At 52.3% G+C, this 26,137-nt stretch overlaps 11 protein-coding genes across 11 annotated transcripts; 4 read left to right on the top strand and 7 right to left on the bottom strand.

Annotated features, from left to right (window-relative positions):
- Positions 1 to 1,281: 1,281 nt before the first annotated feature.
- On the bottom strand, positions 1,282 to 1,606 carry CC1G_06669 (hypothetical protein; the record flags this gene model as incomplete). Its single annotated transcript, XM_001839404.2, has 2 exons — positions 1,282 to 1,347; positions 1,409 to 1,606. 2 exons carry the CDS (start codon positions 1,604 to 1,606, stop codon positions 1,282 to 1,284), a joined length of 264 nt encoding a protein of 87 aa, XP_001839456.2.
- A 528-nt stretch (positions 1,607 to 2,134) lies between these two features.
- CC1G_06670 (hypothetical protein) lies at positions 2,135 to 3,036 on the bottom strand (the record flags this gene model as incomplete). Its single annotated transcript, XM_001839405.2, has 4 exons — positions 2,135 to 2,143; positions 2,346 to 2,368; positions 2,426 to 2,694; positions 2,894 to 3,036. 4 exons carry the CDS (start codon positions 3,034 to 3,036, stop codon positions 2,135 to 2,137), a joined length of 444 nt encoding a protein of 147 aa, XP_001839457.2.
- Positions 3,037 to 3,555: 519 nt separating this feature from the next.
- On the top strand, positions 3,556 to 5,157 carry CC1G_06671 (hypothetical protein; the record flags this gene model as incomplete). Its single annotated transcript, XM_001839406.2, has 4 exons — positions 3,556 to 3,577; positions 3,640 to 3,841; positions 3,895 to 3,954; positions 4,006 to 5,157. Exons 2-4 carry the CDS (start codon positions 3,698 to 3,700, stop codon positions 5,155 to 5,157), a joined length of 1,356 nt encoding a protein of 451 aa, XP_001839458.2. The 5' UTR covers positions 3,556 to 3,577; positions 3,640 to 3,697.
- Positions 5,158 to 5,717: 560 nt separating this feature from the next.
- CC1G_06672 (hypothetical protein) lies at positions 5,718 to 7,001 on the top strand (the record flags this gene model as incomplete). Its single annotated transcript, XM_001839407.2, has 3 exons — positions 5,718 to 6,528; positions 6,585 to 6,937; positions 6,987 to 7,001. 3 exons carry the CDS (start codon positions 5,718 to 5,720, stop codon positions 6,999 to 7,001), a joined length of 1,179 nt encoding a protein of 392 aa, XP_001839459.2.
- A 173-nt stretch (positions 7,002 to 7,174) lies between these two features.
- On the bottom strand, positions 7,175 to 8,783 carry CC1G_06673 (hypothetical protein; the record flags this gene model as incomplete). Its single annotated transcript, XM_001839408.2, has 5 exons — positions 7,175 to 7,222; positions 7,342 to 8,138; positions 8,201 to 8,261; positions 8,318 to 8,435; positions 8,500 to 8,783. 5 exons carry the CDS (start codon positions 8,781 to 8,783, stop codon positions 7,175 to 7,177), a joined length of 1,308 nt encoding a protein of 435 aa, XP_001839460.2.
- Positions 8,784 to 9,242: 459 nt separating this feature from the next.
- On the top strand, positions 9,243 to 10,766 carry CC1G_06674 (other/AgaK1 protein kinase; the record flags this gene model as incomplete). Its single annotated transcript, XM_001839409.2, has 5 exons — positions 9,243 to 9,578; positions 9,630 to 9,914; positions 9,975 to 10,012; positions 10,065 to 10,401; positions 10,455 to 10,766. Exons 1-5 carry the CDS (start codon positions 9,267 to 9,269, stop codon positions 10,764 to 10,766), a joined length of 1,284 nt encoding a protein of 427 aa, XP_001839461.1. The 5' UTR covers positions 9,243 to 9,266.
- Positions 10,767 to 13,644: 2,878 nt separating this feature from the next.
- On the bottom strand, positions 13,645 to 15,047 carry CC1G_06675 (hypothetical protein; the record flags this gene model as incomplete). The annotated part of the gene is made up of 4 exons (XM_001839410.2): positions 13,645 to 14,429; positions 14,488 to 14,545; positions 14,603 to 14,720; positions 14,773 to 15,047. 4 exons carry the CDS (start codon positions 15,045 to 15,047, stop codon positions 13,645 to 13,647), a joined length of 1,236 nt encoding a protein of 411 aa, XP_001839462.2.
- A 776-nt stretch (positions 15,048 to 15,823) lies between these two features.
- Positions 15,824 to 17,232, top strand: CC1G_06676 (other/AgaK1 protein kinase; the record flags this gene model as incomplete). The annotated part of the gene is made up of 5 exons (XM_001839411.2): positions 15,824 to 16,028; positions 16,094 to 16,378; positions 16,431 to 16,468; positions 16,524 to 16,872; positions 16,924 to 17,232. The coding sequence occupies exons 1-5, from the start codon at positions 15,855 to 15,857 to the stop codon at positions 17,230 to 17,232; spliced, it is 1,155 nt and encodes a 384-aa protein (XP_001839463.1). The 5' UTR covers positions 15,824 to 15,854.
- A 472-nt stretch (positions 17,233 to 17,704) lies between these two features.
- Positions 17,705 to 19,343, bottom strand: CC1G_06677 (hypothetical protein; the record flags this gene model as incomplete). The annotated part of the gene is made up of 2 exons (XM_001839412.1): positions 17,705 to 19,249; positions 19,311 to 19,343. The coding sequence occupies 2 exons, from the start codon at positions 19,341 to 19,343 to the stop codon at positions 17,705 to 17,707; spliced, it is 1,578 nt and encodes a 525-aa protein (XP_001839464.1).
- A 1,216-nt stretch (positions 19,344 to 20,559) lies between these two features.
- Positions 20,560 to 23,368, bottom strand: CC1G_06678 (heparinase II/III family protein; the record flags this gene model as incomplete). Its single annotated transcript, XM_001839413.2, has 3 exons — positions 20,560 to 21,320; positions 21,380 to 22,932; positions 22,997 to 23,368. The coding sequence occupies 3 exons, from the start codon at positions 23,366 to 23,368 to the stop codon at positions 20,897 to 20,899; spliced, it is 2,349 nt and encodes a 782-aa protein (XP_001839465.1). The 3' UTR covers positions 20,560 to 20,896.
- Positions 23,369 to 23,851: 483 nt separating this feature from the next.
- On the bottom strand, positions 23,852 to 26,012 carry CC1G_06679 (hypothetical protein; the record flags this gene model as incomplete). Its single annotated transcript, XM_001839414.2, has 3 exons — positions 23,852 to 24,589; positions 24,708 to 25,625; positions 25,707 to 26,012. The coding sequence occupies 3 exons, from the start codon at positions 26,010 to 26,012 to the stop codon at positions 23,852 to 23,854; spliced, it is 1,962 nt and encodes a 653-aa protein (XP_001839466.2).
- Positions 26,013 to 26,137: the final 125 nt, after the last annotated feature.

Raw genomic sequence — 26,137 nt, 5'->3', positions numbered from 1 at the left:
CCATGAAAGTCAACAATAGGTATTCAAATGTCGCCGGAATGCTTCATATTTTACAAGAACGAGTGGATGTGCGTAGAGTGTGTGGCAGCACCGCACATCGCCCCATTTGTTACGCATCAGAAGGGGGCGTGCCGTTCTGGGAATCACACCTTCCGGCTGGGAACACCAAATCGAGGCACCGTCCTCTTCGTCAGTGGGCAACATCGAGGATGACTGAGGGGCTTCTCTGGGTACGTACGTATGCCACACTGTATGTCACCGCTGGATTAAGGTGACTGAAGATCACGGAATAACCCACGTTCTATACCCTCTCAATCCCCCATTTCTCCGCGCCACTGCAAAACTTTAAAGACTCGAGGCACTTCGCATGTTAATATCAAGGTCGTATGTTAATATTGGGTGCGAAAAAGCCACTCTTCCTCGTTTCAAAAGTAAAAACTAACCGATTGCGTGGCCTATGTTCCGGAGGTTAGTGCGGCGATTGCCGGAACTTGGAACCCCATTCACGGCGATATCGTCTTCCAAGTCGGAGTTTACTCGAGGTACACCACCCGCTAACTGCGGGTGCGATCTTCTCTGCGTATGCACCTCACCATGCCTGATTGCCCAAACAGCAGTGGATGTATTTAGGAGGTAGGTAAGTCAATCGAGGAAGACGTATCCCCGCGCAACTGCCAAACAATCGAGCTACGAGCTGACCACGATTATATGCAGAAATCGGACACGAGGCCCATCATGTAACACTATGTGCATTCGTTTCCGCCGTATACGATAGGTAAAGACTTGAGGTACCTCCGTGCTCGGGTAACCCTATCACTTCGTCCACATCCGCTACCCATACCTCCCAAATCTCGGAAGACCCATGTTAACCGGTACTCAGGCAGTGGTAAAGATCATCCGGGGATAGCGGTAGTTCCGTTAACTCATGATCATACTTATAAGTACCACTAGCGGGAGGAGGCAGCCTTATACCTCAAGGGCACAGAAGTCAGCAATGCCTCCTACGACCGCTGATATGCGGTTCGCTCGACTAGTCGCCGAACGACCCACTTCGCAATTAAGGTGGAGGAAGGGACAGTAACTGTCGTGGATAACGGTCCAGGCGCGGAGAGACGCCATCGGAGCGCCCGTCCAGCGAATCTCTCGACGTGACTCTTACTCTCGAAGCCCTCTTTCTACATAGACGAATCGACATTGACTGATGAGCACCACTCAAGTCTCTTCATAACATCTGAATTATTCGGTAACATGTAATACATTCCGGTTTGGGGCTTCCACTGTTCAATTATGCTCGTCAAAAGCTTCATCGTATGCAGCACTTGACATTAGCTGAGCCGGGACACCATCCTAAGCGAAAAATAATGAGCTCATTCAACTCTCTACTACACTAGTACCCTAGGAGTCCTACCTGAGAGCGTCCTCCCCACGCACGAACGGACTGGTTGGCACCATCCATCTCCGTAAGCGTCGGGACACCGCTTGTAGCAGCACCTGACGTCTGCAGGGTCGTTGGGGCAATGTCCAGGGAAGGACCCTCCCCCGCCGTTAAGGCACGCGGCAGTTGGGAGACAGGCCCCGACTCCAACGCCGGGGATGGTGCATACATCATCGATCGCCGCGTAAGTGACACCAGCGCTTGTCATGAAAACGAGGAGAGTGGTGAGGGGGCTCATTGCTTGAGTTGCTGATAGCGGTAAGTCGAGGGTGGACCTTCTGCGGAATCCTTGGTATCTACTGGGCTCGAGTAGAAGGATTTATATACATTTGGTATGTTGACGTTTGTGTTCCTAGTGATGGAAACATCTTCTCCACTTCCTTCTCGACAGCCCTCGTATTTCTTCCCGGTCATGGATGTATGGTACGTCGATGGAATATCATATCTTTTGGAGCAACACTCTCCACGCGGCAAGTTCTCGGATCACATTTGTATCAGGATCGGCGCTTGTTCAAGTTGTTGTCAATCTCGTCTCGGGCCCCAGCCACAGAAGGTTACAGGATATCCAAGACCGTGTTGATCTGACCCGTAAATAGTTTTCTCAGACAGAGAAAGAATGGGCGTGGCTATCAGGACGGATTTGATGAGGTATGCAGCGATTCTTTCTACGGGTAGCCATCTTGCCCCAATTCAAATGGATCACTTCTTCTGGACATCACATTCATTAATCTTTGCAGTATGACAGGGTGTCGTTAGTGAACTTGAAGCTTTCAAGGTCCATTGACGCTAATTGAGCTTCGCACAGAGTCTCTTTAATCTGTGGCCAATGGAGGCCTACATATGGCTGGCACAGAATCTTCCCTCATGTTCCGTCGCCTATGCACCTACTCTACGCCACGCAGCACTTTACCGCGGCAGAGCCAGGACAAAAGCCTACATAAATCAGATGCTGAGCACCCTTGATAAATCCTGCCAAGATCGATATCATACCTGAGAGGTTGGTAAAACAGACACTAGTCGGGAGGCACCGTCCCACTCCAGTGCTTGTAGGGCACCTCTTGAAACAGCATCGAACGTCTACCGGATCGTCGGGGCAGAACCCGGGGAACGACCCTCCTCCACCATCAAGGCAGGTCTGCGTGTAGAGGCAGGCACCGGAACCGACTCCAGGAATGAAGCAAGGGCCTTCAAGTGCAGCTTGAGCGACACTCGAGACGAGGAGGACGGCAAAGAAGGTGATGATGGTCATCGCTTGAGTGCTAATGTGGGTAGGAAAACGTTAAGGGTGGGAGATGGCTGGGGAATGGGGAGGCGATTCTCGTACTAAGAATATGTTAGCAGGTTCCTGTGGGATATTCCCGCTGACAGGCTACAACTCTCTCCCTGAGATGTACGGTCTTATGTACTTTGTTGGACGTGGAGTGGAAACCTGTCGGCGGTCTGCAAGGTTTTCGTCACTTTCCCCAGGCTGTCGCGGTGACAGTGCAGATGGTGTTGGACATCGTGGGGTCGATGTATGTGGAGTTCATGACAGGGAAGAGCTGGGTCGTCTTATCTCTGGGGTCACCAGACCCTGTTGCCTGATATTCGCCGCTTCTCATCAACACAGAAACCTCTGAATGCACGCTTGAATCACTGACAAGGGCTACTTCACAGCCCCGTTGTCCCTGAATTTTCATGTCCCATGACTGTGAAATGGGCTCGACATGCCGTAGAGCATCAAATCATTGTCCGTCCTTCGCAACCCTGCCTCCAGCTGCATGGTTCTTTGGGTGAGCTCAGCTCTGAATGCCGCGCAAAGTAGGAAATAGGGGTGTCGAGTCGTATGGGGTTGACAAACGGAGGGCGGTGGGGCAGTCCGAGTAGATTCGGATGTCGCGACGGGTTCGAGGACGTTTTGTCGATTCATGAGTCGCAAGTCCTTTCCTCCATGTCCCCTGCCAGGCCCTGGCCCGTTGGTCGACGCGGACTGCTACCGAAGACTTTGATGATCAGTCCACGGTCCGAGGTCCACCACTTTGTTTTGAAATGTTTACGCGAGCCTCGTGGTCGCCGTCGACCAGCGGTATCGATGGACTTGCCAGTCCCGCTCCTCCCCCATCGTCTTCGTATATCGGAGACCGGGATTCGCGACAAGAAGCGGTAAGTGCACAGCTCAAACAACGACGATGACCGTACCTAACGCCGATCATCGACAATCCAAGGCCAAATCCCTTTCGACGGCCGTTCACAACAGACTTGTGAGAGTCGATGGGCATTACGATGGACGCGAATACGAATCTTGAACGGCGGGCGTCCATACATATGGAGAACCACTATGTGAACTCTTTAAATAACGCGACGAGGCAGTCGACGGGGGGCTCTAATGCCAGGAGCGCTCAGCACCCTTCTAATTCTGCAGACCAGGTGAGTATTTTAAGCTAATTATTACCTGGGGTGATTGGCTGATGATTGGAAAGGAAAGGGAACAGTTCGCGGAGGAATACAAAAAGACTGTAACGATCATCTTCTGGTACAAGGTACGTCTATCTCTGACAGCCAAGGAGGATCGACGTTCATGATTTGCGCAGGCCAACACTGAGCCGCTTCGAATCCAACAATCCGTATCCTCATTCCCTTATTTCCAACTTTCGCGACTAGGCCCTGTCGTGTCGGATCTGGGCTTGGACAGTTCGTCCTACATGGATGCGTACAACGCTTCTTCCTCGCAATGGGAGCAACACACCATTATGACTGTTCGGATGGTCGAGACTCAGCAGCGCCTTCTTTATCGAACTCGAAAGTCTCTTCTGGAGGGACTTCGAGAAGAGGATTGCCTTGGTCTCAGAGAGGAGATCCAATTACAGAATCACTATAATCAGCTCGATAACATCAACTCGCAGGCCAATCGGGCATCGCCCTCGCATGAAGCAAACACGGGCCAGAAGCGGTATGCTACAGACACGCTCCAATCGTCCCATCCTTCCAAGGTCCATATCCATAACGGATACTATAGCAATCAACTCGATACGTCTTCCTCCGCACAGAACAATTCCCAGCAACAGCAGCAGCAACAACAGCAACAGCAGGCTCCGGCAAGTCTCCCTACTCCACCGACCACTGGGGATTCTATCACGACACAAACATCCAATGAGACTGACTATACCATGTACCGCCCCCAGCAGCAACAGCAGCAGCAACAACAACAGTACTATCATGCACCCACACCTGCGCAGACATCAGCACTTCCATCCTACCTCACCGACCCCAAGTCCGCGACTCCACCGATCCCATATCACCCCCACCCGCCTCTCAAACGGTGGCCCAACGATTACACCGTGTACGAGCTCACTGTAGGCTTCAATGCGATGGACGCTTTGATCGCTCAATCGCCAGCCGGAGCAAATATGACCCAGAAGGTCGCATTTGAGCGGGTATTCGGGAGTCGGTATGTGAAAAGCACGGTGTGTCGGCATCGCGCCATCTGGAAGAAGGCGGATGTTGGGTTGAAGCAGCAGTTTGAGGCGCTTGGTACGGATGATCGTGCGTGCTGGGGTGAGTTCGTTAGACGAGTTGAGGGTCGACCGTCCGGCAAGGCAGGAAATCACGAGCTGCCACCTGTGCAGACCGTTATCGATTACAGCCAGCCTTCCGCATCGAATAGTGGGGGCACGACGACCGAGGAGCTCCGAGACGATACCATTCATCAAGGTACGACCACATTCTCCGTCTTTGCAGCCTGATGCTCAATGCGACCTACAGCCAACCAACAAACCATGCAGCACAACGGCAACATCAACGCCCAGAGTATGTTTTCTTCAAAGCGTCATCTTTACTGATCGAGGGCGTCTCCTGACTTTACGAATCAGATATGAATGTTTATGACCCAACGTTGTCTCAACATATGCCTGCTCAATCTCGTTCATGATCTAACGACCGCCATTCCATTCCGCATTGTACAACATCACTATCAAACATGTAACCCTCAGTGTAACACTATAATATTCGCAACTAGTGGGCATGCAATTGATGATTTACTTCTTGGACACAGGGCCCCAGTCAAAAATGTGCCATTACGACGCACTTTCGTTTCAGAACCACTGCTCGGACTCCAGACTCGTCAGTCCCTGGCGCAGAAAACAGAAAAAATGCGGCGCAAGCGAGGATCGAACAGCGAAATTGCGGCGGCGGCGCGGTGCCGCCTCGTTCCGCCGGTGATCATTTGTTTTCAAACCCCGACTAATTAGTTCTTGGCCCCACGAGGCAGCCGAATCTCGTTTTTCGTTCTTGTCCTTTGACCATCATGTCCAGGCCGACAGGCCTGCTCGACCTGCCCGCAGAACTCCTCACAGAGATCGGGACTAACGTCGTCGATGGCTCCGATGGCTACCAAGGACACACGGGAACGAAAACCTTAAAGGCCTGTCGGCTAACCTGCAAAACTCTCGCCTTTCACTTTCGTCCTTTCATCCTACACACCGTCACTTTGCAGAATGTCTCTCGACTACAAACTTTGTATGACATTCTGTCTGGGAACAAGGACTTTCGGTACCTCGTCAAGGCTGTGACGATCAGGATACTTTCGTGGCATCATTCGCCTTTGACGCACGCTGCAGTCTTCCCCGAGTTCCTGCAGCTCTTGACGAACGTCAGGAGTGTGGTGATCTCGGGTGTGGATTTTACGGGATCGAGCAATTCAGCTGTCCCTGAAGCTAGCTTGGACGCCATCATCGACCTTTGTACCCAACCGACTGTTCGCCAGCTCAAGTTCTTCCGATGCACGTCGCTCCCTCCCAACATCCCCTTTCATCCTTCTTTGAACGACATCACGATCCAAAACACGTCATTTAGGCTTGAAGACATCAAAGACGACGAGGAGCATCTCGATTGGGGCAACAGCAAGAATTTGAAACTGTCGTTCCTTTCAAATAGCCAGCTGCAGATCGCACCTCTTTTGAGGTCACCGCATCGGCGGCTATTTGGGCACGTCCACAAGTTGTCGGTCGAGGTCACTGGTGGCTCGCCACATGGATTCCTGGCTATAGAGGAGGTGATTAGGATGTGTTCGAGGTCGGGGAGGCTTCGGGATTTGGACTTGTCGTTCAACTCGCAAGGTGAGGTTGTTCGACAACAGATTCATCCTCAGCTCCTATCTAACGCCTTCGTTTAGAGAGTTTACGGGCGCCTATCATCGATTCCGCCAAACTTGATCTGACAGGAGCAACCGACCTTCGAGCGTTTCGCTTCGCATACTCCAGATCGACTGTCCCGGGCGTATGGCGAAGCCTCAAGATGCTGCACAAGATGTTCTCGTCGGTCGAGCGCTGGAACGCTCTTCAGACTGTGATCATCGAACTAGACGTTGGGATGATCGACCCTATTGGGCCGCTCATACAATCGGACATGGGGTGGGAAGAGTTGGATAGAATGTTGTCGGATGGAAAGGCGTTTCCGGCCCTGGAATCGGTCAGGGTGGAGTTTCAGCTTCATCATGATGGACTTTATATGCCCGAGTTGAAAGAGGTTAGGCGAACGGTGGCTTCGCTTCTCCCTTCTCTTCCTCGTAATGTAGGCAGGTGTAGAGTAAAGTGCCTTAGATAGGGGGAATCTTCCGCATGTGGATTTGCTTCCGATCGGCCAAGCCAGGCCCAATTGATGGCTCGGCGCTTATCTGATTCAAGGATAGACGCTCGTCGCGGTGCTCTTCATCCGCCATCCGGGCCGCGTGCGCATTTCCGTCCGTTTCCCGCATCATCAGATTCACGGTCCACCATTGGTACCGAAAGGCTCAAGCCGTGCCACGGTGCCCTAAGCAAGAGGCCCGGTGTGAGTTTGTACTATTGGCATTATTCTATATTAGGGGTACAATATGACCTATACAAATACATGGGTAGGGAATTGGATCGTTATGTCATGTCATCGTCTACCTCATCGTCGCTAGCGGGATAAAGGTCTGGTAGGGGAGTCATCGGTGGGCTCATGTCCTCCGCGTCGAAGTGCTCCGGGATCGTAAAATTGGCGGCAGTGGGAGTTTTATTTTTCTTCGAGTCAGGGTTGGGCTTGAATGGGACATCGCACCTCTCGACGTGGTCTGCGAGTATCCTTCGAAGAAAGTAGTCGATCGTGTCATTTTGATGACAGGAGATGAAAAAGCAGATGGGGAGATGCTCGATCGCGACTTTGATGAGATGGAAGACGTCCTTGGCGGCCCATTCATCGCATTTGTCGATTCCATCCAGCACTACGAGCAGGGGCTTTTTATCTCGTTCTGGAAGCTTGTTGAAGGTTGGAACGATTAGGTCAAGAAGCTGTGTTTTGGGGGGCCTCTGGAAGAAGTCCTCTCGGTCCTGTGGTCGGAAGTCGCCCACGACGTCGGCCAATGCATTTGTGAACGAACTTCCAATATATGTCTCGAAGTCCGTTACCAGGTTGGCTAGGAATGTGTCTTGAACGATGCGCTGGGTGCAGGAAGCAGTGAACTTGTAGCTGGCTGCCAACGACTTCAGCTGGGAACAATGGTCGGCAAACCAATATGTGATGACAGACTTCCCACAGCCAGGCTCTCCGTATACCCAAAGGATGCGTTTTTGGCCGTCTTCTTCGAGCCACCGCGCAAAGTCGAGAATGATTCGCTGTCGAAAGCCAATGTTCCAGTCGTGGATAGTTGTGACAGCGTGGACAAGACTGGCCTCTACTCTTCTCCTTTTGACAATAGATTGGTACGCTGAAAACGAGATCATGAATCCCTCCGTACTGCAATTCAGAGTGGTAAAGGAAGCAACCCACTCTCGTCGTTCGTGACGAACGATAACTCTATTGCTCGCGCCCGTGAGCGCCGGTTGCTCTGCTGTTTGTGCGAACGACATTAGTATCCCAGGGCCTCGACTCTTGGTAGTTACATACTCGCTCAAAAACTTCTAACTGCCTGACTTCAGTCCCAATCGTTTCAGCCCGAGATTGGGCGGCGCGCTTGTCACCGCGCTGGATATCGAGGATGTACTTCTCGGCGATGTCTGCTATCCTGTTTTTATTAGAGCTGCCCTGGATCCAAGTCGAGATACCGCTTCAGAGGGAAGGTAACGTACTTCGTAAGGAATTTCTCTATGGCCCTGATATCTACATGACGAGGAGATTGGAAAGGATGTGACCTCTGTGAGTCCCTTCCAGTGTTCGTCTTTAGTGCCACGGTTCGTGCTCCAACTACATCCGCACGGTAGAGCCAGTATGCCGCATACTTTTTGTAGTAAGGGTCCCACCAGGTTTGCATGAAGCCGCTGGGCAAGTCTGCATGGTGTTCCTCCGGAATATAACCTTGGATTATAGTAGGAAGGGTGGGGAAATCGACGCCATCGGATGTCGCTTTGGGCATGGCAGTAGATGAGAAGGAATGGGGATGAATGGATGATGATCGGTGGGAGGACGAGTGTATTACACGAGGAGATAAACGGGAGGCCAACACATCAATTCTGGAGAACCCTCCCGCCATTGTTCCCATAACGGTATCTTGGTTACGAAATAGTTGAGTGACACCTGGAAGGAATGCTCGAGCACTTCAACTTGTGTGGCTGCTCAGTGCTGGGTACGGAAAATACAAGAAACAGATCCACATGCATCCCGCGGCAGGGCCCGTCACTATGCACATGTTACGAGTCTTGCTTCCTCCTGGCTCCTCCAAGATAATTCAAAGCCTATCCGATTTCCTTCCCGGACATTACGGGTGTGAGAACCTCCGGCGACGTCATGTTCGGCTTCACGAGAATCTAGAGGGCGCCCACAGTGGCATATAAGACCACACAATAACGGCCGTTTGGCGCGAGTCGCGAACCATCATTCACGCTCTGTGCCATCTCGCATGCCTGTTGAACCTAGCTCGTCTTCTCCAGCCTCCCCAGCACGGTCTGATTCGGAGGAATCCCTTCAGGAATTAATCGACTTACTCTTGGACGATGTAGCTAACGACACATCATCTTCACCTCCCCCCGAATCTGTGCCCACCGATTTCCGGGACCTTCTTCACGACGGCGAACTTTACTGGAGAGATCACTACAACTGGCTCTTGGAGAGGGGATACAGGCTACGTCCTCGATATAGTCCAGAATGGGTGCCTTCATGGGACAAGGACCCGGAAGTCCAAGGAATATCGGAGGACTCCCTCGTGTTTATTGTAAGTGAGAGTCACAGACTGCAGCGAAGTTAACTTTCTGAGCTGAAGTAGCACAGTAACATCAACGACGCCATCCAAATTTCCCAAGATAGACACGTCGTTCTGAAGAGAGTCTCTAGGTCAGAAGACCCGGAGGAGGTTAGCATCTTGGATTATTTCTCCAAGGAGCCATTGTCTTCGCAGCCAGAAAATCACTGCGTCCCGCTGATAGAGATTTTACACCCGCCGGGAGATCCTGACCACGACATCGTGGTCTTACCAGTCCTTCGACAATACGATAACCCGGAGTTCGAGACGATCGGTGAAGCCATCGACTTCATCCAGCAACTTCTCGAGGTGAGATGATGATGATGAATTCCGCTACTGACTGTGATCCTTGTTGACACGGGATTGTAGGGATTCACTTTTCTTCATGAGCACAGAGTGGCCCACAGGTATGTCCTCAGCTTTATTGATTCGCTGACGTTCCACCAACGCACGCCCTAGGGACGTCAAGGTCGAAAACCTAATGATGGATCCCGAAGCCATGCAGTTCCAACGATTCCACTTCTGCCTCCCTGGAATTCCCCATGAATTTAAGGATAGAAGGAAAGCTAGTCCCATTTCATGGAGGTTCTCTAGAACGGAGCGTCGACCGAAGTACTATATAATCGACTTTGGCTATTCTAGTCAATATACCGAGGAACAAATGCCTCCCCGCGATCGGGCAATTGAGACAAGCGACGACTCACTGCCCGAACTAAAGGACCAGTCCAAACTTTATAATCCATTCCCCAGCGACGTCTACTATGTCGGGAACATGTTACGCAGGGATTTCTTGGACGTGAGTATTGGCTAATGCTGTCCATTTCAGCCTCTCACACGGAAATGCTCTAGGGATTTGGGGAGTACAACCGAGACCGAACCGGTCGTCTCAACTTCGAGTTCTTGCGGTCTCTGGTGGAGGCAATGACCAAGGAAGACCCGGAGGAGAGGATAACGATGAAAGACGCCCTCGAGACATTTGACTCGATTGTGGCCACGCTTCCTTCGGCAACCCTGAGGTCTCGCGTGATACCGAGGCCTGAAGGGCGCATCCGTAAAGAAGGTCCCATTCAAACTGTCACAAGATCGACGATGCATTGGTGCAGACGGTTCAGGTACATTGTAAAACGACTTCCGCCAATTCCCTCCAGCACGTCATCGTGACAACAAATAATCAGTGAGGTGTTGGTGAGGGGCGCTTGGATGTAACAGGTACAACTGTGACTTCTAGTAGTTGTTCACCCAACACGTAGTCTAGTAGCAAATGCCAGCGCTGCAGTTCGTTGCCCGTCGACTTTCGAAGCTGAGCGCTGAAGTTCGAATCTGCTCTGGTGCCTGACACAGTGTGGCACTAGTATTAATGCCATCATGGTATATTCGACAAGATGTTGTTTTGGACAGAAAACTCAGATTCGACCACCCAGAAGCGCCTTCGATTCCTACTATTCCTACCTGCATCGAAGAGCCGCCAGAATCGGAACCAGAGAATCATTGCGTTCACCTTTGCAATTGGTCCTCACCCGACAGGGCACCAAATACGGCAAGCAGTTGGCTCTGTCCACCAACTGTTCGTGGTACTTGGAGCACTCTTGCTGAGAGTTTAGGGGTCCCTCGTCGATACGCCTTCTTCGATCTCCTCAGCTTCTGAGAGTATGCCCTTCCTATTCATATCCAGTTGAGAGTGCGATGCTGGACCCAAAGTCTGAGGAGTCTCGACTGATACCACTTCTGCGACCCCAGAGAACGTTTCCGAAGCACCGAAAATGCTACGGTCACTTATGTAGCACAAATATGCAAGAATGAGGCACCGACCCAGATGTTGCATTATAGTCTGTTCTGTGCATCAAATCATCACACATCAAAGGGAGGAGGTGCAGGATGGTGAACAACGGCAGGGTGTTCGGCGTCACAAAAAAAGTCGTTTCCGGCTCTGACTGTCGCCAGGCAGGTCAAATTAGGGCAGACTCCTGCATGCCGTGAGCTGACCTGGTGAAGTCAGGTATCTCTGACCTGAGCCGCTCCAGAGGATGTCAAAGCAGGCTGGCGAGAGCGAAGCTCAGTCGTGGAGCCAGCATTGGGCAGGCAGCGCTAGCCAGCTCCCATCCTGCTCTGAGCCTGACCTGATCGCCGGCATCCGGCTCTAGTCGGCTCTGGCTTGGCTTTCGCGATGGCATCCTGCCCTGTGCAAGCTTTGGCCTGCCCAAGTGTTCTCTTTCATAAAGCGTACCAAAGATTTTCTCTTGGAACTATTGACTTACTTGAGAATCAAATACATACCTCTGACCAAAAGATAATTCGCGGACATGACAGAAGAACTTAAAAAGTTAAAAGCCCAAGGACGGCGGCAACCTGTTCCGAATCAAAGTCCGATCGGCGATCAGCGGATCGCGTCCCATCTTTAAACAACCAGCGCGACGCGTCGTTCCCCATCTCCTCCTTTCTTCCCTTCCCCCATCATCCCCCTCACTGTACATATCCATCCCGCCACTGCCGCCAGTGACGATGGCGACGTGTATTGCCCTCCTCGGTTGAATCATCGACAGTCGCACGCGTCGGCGCGCTCGACAGCGCTCGAACGATGGGTTCTAGGTCGCGTGCGTTGCGAGCTGTGGGATCTACATTCTGGGGTATAACGCAACCTTCTTCGCTGATTAGACCACACAGGACGACATTTCAATACGTTCCAGCAAAGGCGGGACGCTTATTCTTCTCCAGTCTGTCAACGACAGCGCGTTTTGGGGCGCCGAAGCTTCGGGAGAGGGTCACCGCGAGCAAAAGTGGGAGGCAGAGCCGTTATAACTTATGGAGCAGTCTGAGACGAGAACTTTGTTCCTCTCCATCATTGGCTTTGGATGTGCGGGCTTGATTCGTGTAGAACCCCTCGAGCGGTGAGTCGGTATCTGGATACTCCTACTTTGTACGCCGTAGGCGGTAGTAGTGTACTGGTAATGCATTTATTTTTGATGAATCCTTGCGTTCCCATGAGGTAGTATTAACGTTGCTGCAATTCTATATGTACGCTGTTGCTGGTAGCTGCTCAAGTCCTGCTCTCGATAGGACATCCTGCCCAACCTCGGCAGGCTGCCCACAGACTGCTCTGGAACCCGAACTTGTGCCAGCGATGGGCAGGTGGCCTACTCCAGAGCCGACCTGCTGGGGTTGGTCCGGCCTGTTCTTGCAGGATCCGAAATCGACTTTTTTTTCTGATGTCGCTGGTGTTCGCATCAGCGACTCCCCTGGGGCACAATTAACTCCCACACTCTCGCCAAGATTTCGGGATTACCTTCTATAGACTCAGAGATCGGCGCCCATCACGGCCAAAAGACAAGTGCAAGCCGTCGTGTCCTGAGATTTCAGTGTAAATACGTATAAAGGGCCGCGTCCCGCGACTGTTGACCTTGCTTTAGCGGCATTTGCCGGTCCACTTATCACCTTTCAATGTCTATGTAGTCGAGGCTGACAGGAAGACATTGATTGATGGACGTTCGGAGTTGTCATCGCAGAATAATATTCGTCACCCTCGGAGTAGATGTCCAGAGTACAAGTGTAATGTATTATTGAAAGCGCCGCATGCAGAGTACGAGTTGGGCCAACGGTAATGAGGTGTAATGTATAATTGAAAGCGCCTTATGCAGAGTACCAGTGCAAAGAAATGAAAGGCACTTTGAAAGGGGGCGAAGGGTAATAGGACAGCCGAAGGAGTTGATTCGTTCAGTGACGACATACCGATCCAGAACAGTGGACGCCATGAGAAAGAGGGAGAGGCATGGCTATGCACGTAGGCCGAGAAGCCGCGGTTGATTGCATATTTTTGGAAAGAACCAGGTCAGTGGACACCATGAGAGTAGTGCTGAGCGCCGAGTGTTGGAAATATTTGCGGGGCATGACTCTTGGCCAAGCTTGGCCAAGTCATCGATCACTAAGGTATTCCTCATTTGGAATACCCGGAGACCGTAGTGGAGGTGAAGCTCTCTTCCAAGACGACGCACATAGATGGACACAGGTGAAGCCTAACACAGTATACAATTAAATGTTCTTTGTGCTACTCCCACTCAGGGTCCGAGTCATCGGAATCGTCGGTGTACAAATTACTCGGAAAGGTCGCTCTCTTCGGGGTTTTCATTGGGTCGTACGCAATTTCGCGTCCTGCAACTTGAGCAGCAATAGGAGTCTCGGTAAAGAACCGGTTAATCTTGCCTGCCTTTGGTGAGCTTGTCGAACTGGTGATAAAAAAGCAAATGGGAAGTTTCGCCATCGCCTCCGTGATGAAGTCGAACAACGACGCCAATGCCCAGCACTCCGGATCACCGCATCGCTCTATTCCGTCTAAGACCACAAGGAGGGGCCGTTTCTCGTCCTCGGGAAGAGCGTTGAACGCAGGGACGACCAGCTCGTTTAATTGGTCTTTCAATGGCCGGGATAAGAACTCGCGTTCGACGACCGGGTTCGCTAAGTCGAGTTTGTCTGTCAGCCTGGCAAGCGACTCGGAGAAGGAATCTCCCAGGTAACTCGACATCTCGCCGACTACACTGGCGATGAAGTCGGTCTGAAACTCCTCGAAGTTGATGTTGTCGGTAAAGCGGTAGCTAGCGGCGAGGGCTGCATTGTCTTTGCACCTCTGGGCGAAGTAATAGGTGATCACCGTTTTGCCGCATCTGTCATGGCCGCGGAGCCAGAATACGGGTTTCTGGCGTGAGACATTTCTCATCCACCTTGCGAAGTCCGCCACAACATCCTCGTTGAAGTCGGCGTTGAACTTTTGGATCCTGTGGAATGCATAGAAAAGCGACGCTTCCAGTCGTCTCTTCTTGAGAAGTATCCTATATCCTGTTATCAATCGTGTCAACATAAGGGCCGGAGAACCATATCAACTCGTGTACGCGACCTGGCGACCTGAGGGCGACTTTAGTTTGCAAGAGTTTGTAGGCCTTTCGGCTGCTTGCCTGCAAGTGACTAAAGGTGAGGACATATTTCTAGGAGCATACAGTCGGCTGACGCACCCGGCGACGAGAGTCATAGGCCTTCACTGTCTCCGAGATCTCACGAGAAAACCCCTGAGCGTGAAGTCTATCCTTGGTCTTCACTGATTCTCTCCACTCTCCCTCCAGATATACGATGCTAGAGGGAGAAAATGAGCATTGAAGGAACCCATTCATATATCAGGACTTACCGGTCGAAAAGTACTTTCAGGGTGCCTTCATCCTCCGTGTCGTAAACGACACCTTGGGCAACAGTTGCCCTGTGGTCCATTTCCATGAGGTTTGCGACATGGAGGTAAAAGGCGGTAAATTCAGTGAAGTAGGAATCAAACAATTTCTCCTTAAGACCAGGGGGCTCTCGCTTCGGCATCGGCTCCTTCCTGGGATCCCAGTTGCGTATCTTCTTGAACTTTGCCAGTGGAATATCGACAGAGATCGCAGGTAGTATGGGAGCGGCCTCCGACATGGTTTGTGTAGCTGTGAGACAGGATAGGAGAGAGATGATAGTGAGCGATAACGATGACGGATGGAACTTCTTGGAAGGAAAAGGGCTCATTTACGCTTCTCTTCACTCATAACTATCTGGTGCGGCGCCCACAAACATCACACATGACTTCTTATTACCCGGCCTGTTACGACATGGACGCCAGACAGGATAGGCCTCTCTTTACCACTCTACAGGCCTTTTGTTCCAGATATGGACCAATGAAACTTCCAACCCGCAGAGGCTCGGCCGGAGTGCAGCGCTGCAGTATAGTACATTGACAAACTGCGATAAGAGCCGAGCCCCAGTGTGGGCCCATTCTACCAATTCCAGCTATCACGGCACACCTTTTCGGAGAATACCCACCGACCCCACCTCAAGCCCCATAAAGATTTTGGATACAAGGGGCCAAAGCTAAGTAAATTAAATTCTACCGAACATTTGCCTTTGTGCTGCTCGGGGTTTGGTGGGATGTCGCTTACTAGGCGGATCGATGGAAATGAATTTTCCCTTACATGATGGTGTTGCGCCCTTAGGAGTGGTCGTCGCAAAGGTACAAATAGAGGTCGTGAGTCCCTACGGCGTCGATGCTAACTCCTCAATACCAAGTCACTTGCCACTACTGATGGCGACTGGACTGGGAGGCTGTACGGCATCATTGTCCTTCCATGCCCACACATCCACACAGATACACACAATACCTCATGGTTTGCGCACGACACACTGATTCTGGATTGAACAGCTCAGGTTGTCGACTAACCATTGTCACCAGCTTTAAGCTCGGTCAATATGGCAGATCCAGGCCGACTCGAGCAGTTTGAATTCTTCTGGAGAGACCACTACGATTGGTTCCTCGAGCAGGGTTATCAGCTCCGTCCGCGTTACAATCCCAAATGGGTCCCTTCCTGGGAGCTAGACAAGAATCTACGCGCCGGGAGGACAGAGGATTCGCTTTTTCTCCCAGTAAGTGATCACTTCAGTTATATTGTCTTCGAAAGCTAACTGTGCTCGGACACGAACCTGCATAGAACCCGAACCTCAACGATGCCGTGCAATTGTCAGATAACAGACATGTTGCGCTCAAGAAGGTGAACAAAACGAAGCATCCTCATGAAATCTCCATCATGGAATACTTCTCGGAGGAAGATCTGTCTACTAAATCAGAGAATCACGTCGTCCCTCTATTGGCAGTCTTGCATCCACCGGGAGAGGTCGAGATCGAGGTCGTCGTGATCCCGATCTTACGCGCCTACGACGATCCGCCACTGGAGACACTCGGCGAAGCTGTAGACTACATCCGCCAGATTTTGGAGGTGCGTAGCTTCTCGAATAACCATCCGATATCTAGTAACGACTTTTGAGAAGGGATTTGCATTCCTCCACGAGCACCGAGTGGCTCATCGGTACGTGCTTTTGGATTGCTTCGCTAGCCATGCGGCATTGCTAATACCCCTTTAGCGACGTCAGGTTTGAGAACATAATGATGGACCCCTCGGCCTTGGAATATGAACGGTTCCATTTCTTTAATCCTAACAAGCGCTGGGATATGGGGAAACCAGCAGTCGATCTGAGAGCAGCCAACGATGCCACTCACAAATACACGAGGACCGAGCGGCGACCAAAGTACTACATCATCGACTTCGGCTTTTCCACCCAATACAGTCCGGATGAGATGCCTCCATCCGAGAATCCTAAACCCGCAACAGACAACACGGCTCCCGAGTTCAAAGATCTCACGAAGCCTTGCGATCCATTCCCTCTAGACGTTTATGTTATCGGCAACATGATTCGGATGGACTTCCTAGATGTAAGTTCTTGCCTTTGGAAGCGTATCTTTTCCTGAGCTATTTTTCCTCAGGGGCACGTCGACGAATCCGATCGGCGTGGCTTTCACGGAGTCGAGTTCCTCCGGCCTCTGGTCGACGCGATGATGAAGGAAAAGCCCGAGGAGAGGATCACCATGAAGGAAGCAGTGACCCAATTCGAAGAAATCGTTTCGAAACTAAGCAACTTGAAGCTTCGGTCTCGCGTGGTACCCCTGACGAAGGACCGGCTTTGCAGCGAAAACCCATTCGCTTGGGTGGTCAACTCGACTGTTCACTGGTCTAAAGCGTTCAACTACACGATCAGAGGATTGCCCGCCATTCCTGCCCCACCTTCGTCCTAACCGCATGATCCCAACGTATTCGTAACCCGGGTTGTTATTGTGTTTCTTGCTATCTCATTTGCAATGGGTACACTGGCTGCGCCTTGCTTGCATTTTATCTCATCCGGGAGCTAAAGAGATCATGGTAGATCGGTTAGATTAGCATATGTAATGACGACGGGTACGAGTGATTTTGTACAAGGCATATCCCAAGTCCTATGTTTACATGAGGTATCTTGTTTCGGAGGTATATCATGAGTTGACGAATGCGAGAGAAAAAAGTGCAGAGAATGAAAAGGAAATGTTATGTGACAATCTGGTGATGCAAGGTTCGACGTGGAGTATCGTGAATGAGGAACTGAGAGACGAGGAGACAATGCCGAGAGAAGCAAGAAAGAGAGAGAAAGAAAACAGGAAAACCAGAAACGAAATGAACTAAACCACCAACCAACAGACTCCCGCACCGCGGTCATCCACCCCTCCCACCTCTCCTCTACTCCTCCCTGGGAAGAATCAACCTCGGATCCTCCCTCAACCCCCTCCTAACCTCCTCAACCCCCTCCCTCTCCATCCCCGCCACCCTCTCCCCCTCCTCCAAATGATACCTCAACACATGCCTCCTCAACACCTCCTCCCTCACCTCCACCGAATACACCGGCGTCCCCCTCCAACACGGGCCCTGCTCCTCCCCCGGCCCGCCAAACACACACAACCGACAAAGCCGCTGCCCATTGTTCGTATGCGCGAACATGGCGTCGAGGTGGTGTGTGTGGATGGGCCGTGTGGGTTCGGGTGTGGGCGGTTGGGGGTACCGGTCGGGGAAGACGCGCGGGTCGCCTGCGACCATGCCCATAATACTATGCTGCTCTGTTCTTTGTGCGTGTGGGTGCGGTGCCACGCCCTCTGAGACGCCGGTGTCCATGTCGGTTTCGAGCTCTTCAGCGGGAGAGGAGTGCACTTCCTCGACATCGATACGGGCGAACGTGTTCGTTCCGTCATCTGAGATGGCGCTCGTCAAGTATTCCGATGATGAAGTACTAGACAGGGGCGTGACGTACAGGTTAGCAGTCGAATGAGGACGGGAGGGGGGCAGTTGAGTGGCAGTATAGGGACGCTGAACTGGCGATGACACCTGCGCCGCCGAGTTGGGTGGTGAGGAGAACGAACGCCCTCCGGCGCCATGGGCGAGCGAAGAGGCGGTTGTAGTGGAAGAGACGGATGGAGGTGGCGTCTCGTGGTCGTTGGATGCAAAATCAACGGGAGACGTCGATCTGCGGAGGATATCGTTGAAATAGGGGGAATGCCGCCTCGAATCCCGTGCTGCCTTTCGCTGCTCACTGGGACTAGCAGGTCGGCCATTCGAGGAGGTATCCATAGCATCAGAAGAGCTCTGAACAATCGGCTCGCTATTCCTCCTCTGATGCTCCGTCGAGGCAGCACCACCAGACGTCGACGACACAGCGCCCTGCCCTTGCCCAGCCTGGCCATTCCCCTGACTCTCCCCAACCTTCGCCATCAACCTCACCCTCTCCTGGCTCAAAAGCATCATCTGCCGCCTCGCAAAATCCCTCTCCTGCTTAAACGTCAAACAGTGGTTCCGCCACTTTCTCCGTTCTTGATCGTGATACAGCACCGTCTGCCGCGTGAGCGCTTGGAGCTGTTGTAGAGATTGGAAGGTTTGGGTGAGGAGGAGGTCGAGTGATTGGATGTCGAGGACGGTTTGTGGGGGGCCTTGGGAGGGGACGGGGATGCCGGTGGAGGAGGAGGTGGATGCTGGTGATGTTGTGGATATGGATGCGTGGGGGTGAAGGGAAGCGGCGTTGGGACCGAGGTCACTCGTGTCGATGGTTGGACGGCGGATGGGTTTGGCGGATGGGTGTCCTGGGACATGGACGAATTGAATCTGGGGGTATGTAGGTGGCAGTGCCTGTGCGTGGATGAAGGTCGGAGAGGGACTAGGCTCGCTCTTAGGTTGGAGCGGGTGCGAGGAGTAAGATGCCCCATCGCTCATGGTGGAATCACCAGAGGACTGGCGTTTCTAGTAGTGTCCGTTTCGTGTTAGCGCGTCAACTCGACGTAGATAATATACAAAGACATACCATAATCTGCGCTCCAAAACCGTTCTTGGGCATTTCGCAAAGACGGCACAGAAAGACGACAGATAGATAGTCGAGTCGTTCACAACAATCAAGAACGAAAAGGGAGGCTGAACCAAACCAGGGCTCTAAGCAGTCTATATACCCCTAATCCACACAAGGATAAAAGGTAAAGACACAGTCAAGCGGTCAAGAGAGACACGATATCAGACGAATAGCAGAACAAAGTGGGTCCGCCCAAAAACCCACACCCAAAAGCGCATCGCTTTTGAATTAACCCAGCATGACAATCAGGTCCCGAGAACCCCAAATGAAGCACCTTCACTAAACAATTCACAAATGCTAGGAGTGGCTTCTCCGCTGTCAGAAACGTTGCTACGCAAGAGCTCTCGACTCGCGGGATGGCTCACCGCGACAATTAGATCGCATATCCCACTTTACTTCCCCCCTTCTTCGAACAATTGGGCAGGACAATAAGGCCAACCATGAGGTCAGACGTTTCGTGCGAGAAGGATGACTCGGAATGTAGCCTTCGGGTTAAGAAAAGGATAATAGGGAGGAGGACGTCGCCTAAAGACAATAAAAGACAAAAGAGAGTTGTGGGTGGGAACGACACGACTTCGAAGCTCGGTGGAGGAGCACTGCATTACCATTTCCGGACGCTCCGTGATCTCGGACTCCCAATAAAGAAGTCGTGTTACCTCAGTGATGGGACGAGCCTTTTTGTCTTTTCCGAGCTGCTGGGATGGAATCTTTGGCAGTGGCTGGATATCTGCGAGTCTGGGGCGTACGGGGAGCTAAAATTGCAGAGGAGGTGGTGTAAAGTGACATGGCAAGGAATTCTGATGCGCACGGAATACGAGCGTCCGTTCATTTTTGTGGCTCTGAGATGGTATGGACTCAGTGTCAGGTTACGTTCCATATTATTAACTGTCGCGCTCTCAATTTCAAGAGGTGGAAAGGGCGATTGTAATCTTACGCCATTATCATGAGGGAGACGATATGTACCTTGGATCGAAGAAGATTTTGACGGCTAGGAAGTGCCCGGTTCTTCCCAGTTTCTAGACCCTCCAAAAGACAGAAAGAATGGAAGCGCCTCTACATGCTGCATGGTGTGGTGCGATAACAGCAAGACAAGAAATGGTACCTTCCTTCTTCCAAGGCCAGTGAGTCGTGACTCTTCCAAGACAACAATCTTACTGTGGTAGACTCTCGAGTGGGAGATCTTACTGTGGTACAGTACTCCAGAATAGGAGAGAACTAAAAGAATCCGTATCATATCGTATCCCATACAATTACAAAACGAGGGTATCAAACGAGCGTCGAGGAAACACACTAAAAAACCAGTGCGTAAAAAATAGTCCAAAGGGCTATGTATGTATGTATCTAAACGGACACGCCTGCTAGGCACGTCTATTACATTTTAGAATAAGAAAAAAAAATCGTCGACCAAAGAAAGAAACAAGAAAAAAAAGTAGTGTCTGTACTATGGTCAATAGGTCGGTCAGAGGGGTGGTAAGCTATATCATCATCATCCTACTCCAAACATAACAGCAGTCAGTCAGTCCAAAATACTACGCGCAGGTCAATCAATTATGACTCGTCAAACTCCAATCATCCAACGGCACAACAGCAGGCGTAACAAAGTCACCCGCACTCATACCATCCCACTGCGGGTTAAACAACACACTCAACGTATACCTCCCAGCATCAAGCACAATACTCAACACCCTAACCCCATCATTCGCCTGATCACCAAACGCCGGGATAGGCTCAATACCCTGCCGATCAGCCGGCTGCTCACTGAACCGCGCACCAGCAGGGGGATCGAGGAGGATGACTTGCATCTCCTTGCCGTCCAGAGTGAGCGTGGCGGAGGTACCAGATGAATCGATGGAGATCGTCGCGTTGGTGTGCATGCGCCATTGGATCTCGGCTTGCGCGTCGACTTCGTCTTGGATCAGGATCTGGCGGCGGCCGTTGAGGAAGCGGCCTCCTCGTTTCACAGAAGTGCTGAAAGAGATCATAGATGTCAGTATGTTGTCGAAGTTGACAAGTGAAAGGGGACGTACGCATCGAAATAAGCACTGGTCATATCCGTAGTCCAGAACGCAGTCGAATCATCGCCAGGTGTATACACAGTACTCGAACCCTGCGCATCCCCAGTCGAATCATGCCTAACCGTAGGCGCACTATCCACATTCTGGTTCGCGCGTCCAATCATCAAGGTGTTCTGGCCCATCGTGTGTTTCCTATAATACTTCCACCTCTCCGCATCTTGTGCCTCACTGCTAAAGTAATCGGCAGAGAGATAATCGCCCGAGCCAAGCTCACCAGCCCACCGAGTCCCAAGGGCATCAATGACGAACGTTCCAACGTCCAAGTCGTTATGCGTCTGGTGGCCTTGGTTGAGACCGGCCTTGATAGCAAGGAACGAGGCATCCTTGTCCGTCCAGCTGCTCCGCATCGACGCCCACTGCACAGGTGGCGAATCGAAGAAGTGGTCAAGCGGGAGCCCAGACCAGAACGCACCCGACACAGCGGGGTTGTACCAGAACATGCTCCAGGGCTCGGCTGCGTCAGCCTGCTCGCGCTGGTGGAGGATGAACTCGGGGTGGCCAAGCTGGTCGCCGAGGAGGAACATCGAGTTGGCGGTGGTGGAGAACTTGTTGGGGCCGTGGTCGCCAAACTCGAAGAGTGAGGTCGGGCCGAAGACGTACATGTGGAAGGTACCCGTGCGCCAGTAGTTGGGGTTCTGGTCGAGGAGGCCGTGGTGCGAGCCTGTGGCGGTGATGAGGGCTGAAGCCATCTCGGCGTGACCAGTGGTACCAAAGTACCAGTAGTGGGTGGATTCTTGCCAGGAACCGTCGTCGGTGACGGCGCGGACACAGTTGGCCTTGGCGTTGTCGACGGTGTTGCGGAGGATGGCCTCGGCGGTGCCGGTGGTGTCGTCTCCGAGGATGGCGAGTGCACCAAGGGTGAGACCACCGTTGCACACACAGTTCCAGTTACCAGTGATATCGCCCGCCCACCAACCGAAATCAGTGCCGCCCTCAAAGACAGCAGCGCCATGGGACAAGCCGTATCGGATGAGGTTGTCACGGATGAACGCCTTCTGTTCGTCTGTCCAGAAATCGTAAATCCAGTCGTAGGCGATACCGAAGCCAGCAGAGAACTCTGCGGTGTCGAGGAAGTGGGTTGGGTGCCATTTGATATCAGAATCGGGGCCAAAGTCGGGGCCAACAACGTGCTGGAGTTCCTGCCAGGCACGGTCTGCCCAGCGAGTGTTTTGGGAGAGACGCCAGGCGTAGGCAAAGGCCTTGATGCGCATCTTGAATTCACGGGCGTTGTCGAGGATACCGCTGTCCCCGTCCATGAAGTATCGGACGGGCGGGAGGGCGTGGTAGTCGGAGGCATTGCGGAAGATGGTCTCGTTCCAGCCGGCGAGGTAGGGGTCTGCCCGAATCAAGTCGGGGAGCGCCTCCCACTTGTAGGCAGGCGCGATAAGCCGTGGTCGGTCCCTTCTGACGTTGAGTGGGCTGGGGCTATCGAATTGTTCGGGATCTTGAGGCCAGGTGGCAGCCCTGGAGTCAATCGTGGGTGCAGCGAACAGCGCTGTGTTTGTCTACAAACCAACATCCTATCAACAACTGTGGAGAACCACATAGTAACAGGTAAAATGGACGCACCGCAGAGGGATAAACTGGGATCATGTATTTGGAGTTGGTTGCGGTGGCAAAACGGCCAGCGTCGAGCTTGTCGGTGGCAGTCGCAACGCCAGGCGTACCGCTGCTGCCTGAGCCGCCCTTGCCTCCTTTTCCACCGCTCGTCGAGCCGTCGCTGTCGCCATCGTCACCACTGTCCGACGAGCTCTTCCTGCTGCCCAAGACACCTCCAACGACGGCAGCGATGGCAATGACGATGATGACTGGGACACCAAACTTGATCCAGGGACTGACGCCCTTCTTCTTGGGAACTGGGGCTCGTGGTGGCTGGATGAAGCCAGTTGACGACTCGTTGAAGCCAGCACCACCCTCCTTGTAGGGCGTGTTGTAGGCCATGGCTCTAGTTTAGAGCTAAAAAGTGAATAGAAAAGATTGAAGAAGAAGAGTCGTAATAATGGAGCCGGAAAAGAGTGACCGGGGACGATGAAGGGAGTCGAAAGTAAAGCGGTGGTGATGGTAACAACCTGCCCTCCATCCCTCCATCTTGAAGTTCTCCACCGTGGGAACTTTGTCCATCATCCTCTTGGCATCCTCGGATGTGGGCGTCTTGGGCGTCTCTTGCGCTGGAAATGGCCTTAAAGTTATCGTTTCAAATATCATCATCGCATTTTATCTAGTTCCTCTGGGAAGAGGACGACTCGTCGCACCCACATATGATGAAACTCGTAAATTCATCAGATTCTTCCTAGAATCTACCTCTGTGGGTATCTGAGACTGCGTGCCGCTCGTGAAGCTTGAAGGTTGAAGTGAAGGCTCGAGCTCGAATTAGCGCATTCATAGTCCGCAATGTCATGTAAAGTACAACTCATGGACCCAAGCCTAATAAACCACCCCATCCAAATCCCCCTCCCTAACCCCCCTCTCCAACACTCTACACCCCTCCTCAATCTTCCTCCTCCTCGCAACAGTAGAAAACGTACTAACAACCAAATCCCCATTCTCCAATTTCCCATTAATATTGAGAATACCAGGCATCTTGAGAGGACCGGGGAAGAGTTTGTAGTGCATGAGGGTTTTTCCACCTCGTTTCCTCCTTCGCCTCGCTTTCTCTCTTAATTCGTCTTCGTCAAGTCCTCCTTTTTCGCCACCACTACCACCGAGGCTTCCTCCCAAAGCCCCACCCCAATCCAACCACCCAATCCCCCCAGCACACATATTAGTAACCATAACACTCTCATTCGCATCCCGTCTATACGGTAGTACCTCATAGGGCCACCCCCAGCCCTCCTTCCTCCCCTCCTCCTTCTCGCGTAACAAATCCCACATGGCTAAAAGCTCGGAGAGGCGGGTGGTATGGTGAAGCCGGGTTTGGGTGAGGGTGTGGGCAAGGCGGTGGAGGGGTTGGGAAATTGAGACAGAGTTCGTAGAGGTTTTCAACGGCGAGGACACAGAGGAAAGGGAGAAGGAGGAATGGGAGGTGAGAAGCGGGTACGCAATCGTACTAATACAATTATGCGGGTACATCCCCAACACCTCGCTCCATCCCTCCACACCACCCCGAAGCGAAGAAATATTCCCTAAATGAATCCTGCGATCTTTCTCATCTCCATACATCGTCTAAGGACCCAAAAACACCAGTTCGTCAGTAGGTCTGAATCTACCCGGGAACACAGAAGAAAGAGATAGAAAATAGACAAATAGCAAGGTAGTATGTAAGGTAGAAGTCAGTACGCACCTTTATCCACCAAGCAATAACAACATCCCCAGTCGAAATCCTCTTCGCATCGTCCAACCCCTCCTCTTCCGCCCTCTTCCTCACTTCTGCCACCAAACGCCGATGAACCTCATACGGTATTACAACCGTATACTCCGACGTCTTGAGTACGAAATTAACCCACATCATCCCCAGTATGAAACGGATAAGAACGAAGAGATTGACGAGCGTGAAGTGGGTTCGGGGTATGGACGAGCTGAAGGGGAGGGGAGATGTGTTCTCTTCCGAGGGCGAAGACGAGAAATGAGCTTCGGGATTGGAGGGTACCCCTTTACCCTCCTCCTCCCCACCACCAACCCCCTCTGATCCTCCTCGTTTCCGAAGCGCCTCCCTAACAAGCCCTTCAAACACATTCTCATTAACACCAGGCAAAAGCTTCGGAGGAGGGGTCCACGTCCTCCCATTCAACTCTGCCTCAAAGGCATGAATGACGATAGAAATTCCAACCCCATCGAAGATCCCGTGTGGCCAGTGGACGCCAATACACGAGTACCCCAGGTCCTCTCTTTCGTCGTCTTTGCCTTCTCTCGATCCTAGCGAGACTCGGACCTTTTCATCTTCGTGCCTAACTTCTCTTTCGCCCCCAACCCCATCCCTGTAACCACCCAAAAAATGCGTAACATGCCAATGCATAAGCGGTTCCCCATTCTTCACATAATCCGCCAGACCCCACTGTGTCCTCCGGAGCCGCTCCTCAGGTACGAACAGGTGCATCGGCGGGACGTCCGAGACACTCGCAGTCGCATCTGGAAAGCGGATTTTAATACCGTAGTGACTTAACGGGTAGGGCGATGTCGTCGATGTTAAACCGTAGGATTTGTACCCCTCTGGAAAATTTAGGGCCCCGTCCGAGTGAAGCGGGACTCGAATTTGGTATCTCTACGGGGCGGGAGGGAACCAGTCAATCTCGGGATAGACAACCTCTCGCAGAGAGACGAGAGACAGAGGACTGAGACTCACTTTACACCCATCCCCCACCACCCCATCACCACCATCACCATCCCTCGTCAAACCACCCTCCCCGGCAGCACAAGACGATTGCAACTCGACTCTCCCACTCAACACACCCCACTTCCGCACCACCCCATCCAACGCCCGCCGGATCTCCGCAACGTCCACAAGGCCCTCTACGATCCACGCGCTGCCGATGTTGGCCGCTTCGCTCATGGTGTCGAGGGGCGTGAGGGGGTAGATGGCGTACGTCGTCGTTGAGGTCACGTTGGGGTCTGAAGTGTTGTGGTCTGAAATAGACGTGGACGTCGACATGATAACAGATAGAGCCAGAGGAACACCGAGGGAGGAAATAATGAGAGGAATACTAAAGGCCACAAGTCTGTGGTATACTTAGAACCGTCCGCAACCGTTCACGGTGTAGTACTAAGCAGTCAGTC

This window comes from Coprinopsis cinerea, assembly GCF_000182895.1.
Source record: "Coprinopsis cinerea okayama7#130 chromosome 5 map unlocalized cont3.5, whole genome shotgun sequence".
NCBI classification, from domain to species: Eukaryota; Fungi; Basidiomycota; class Agaricomycetes; order Agaricales; family Psathyrellaceae; genus Coprinopsis; species Coprinopsis cinerea.
This window is presented reverse-complemented; position numbering and strand designations above follow the sequence as displayed.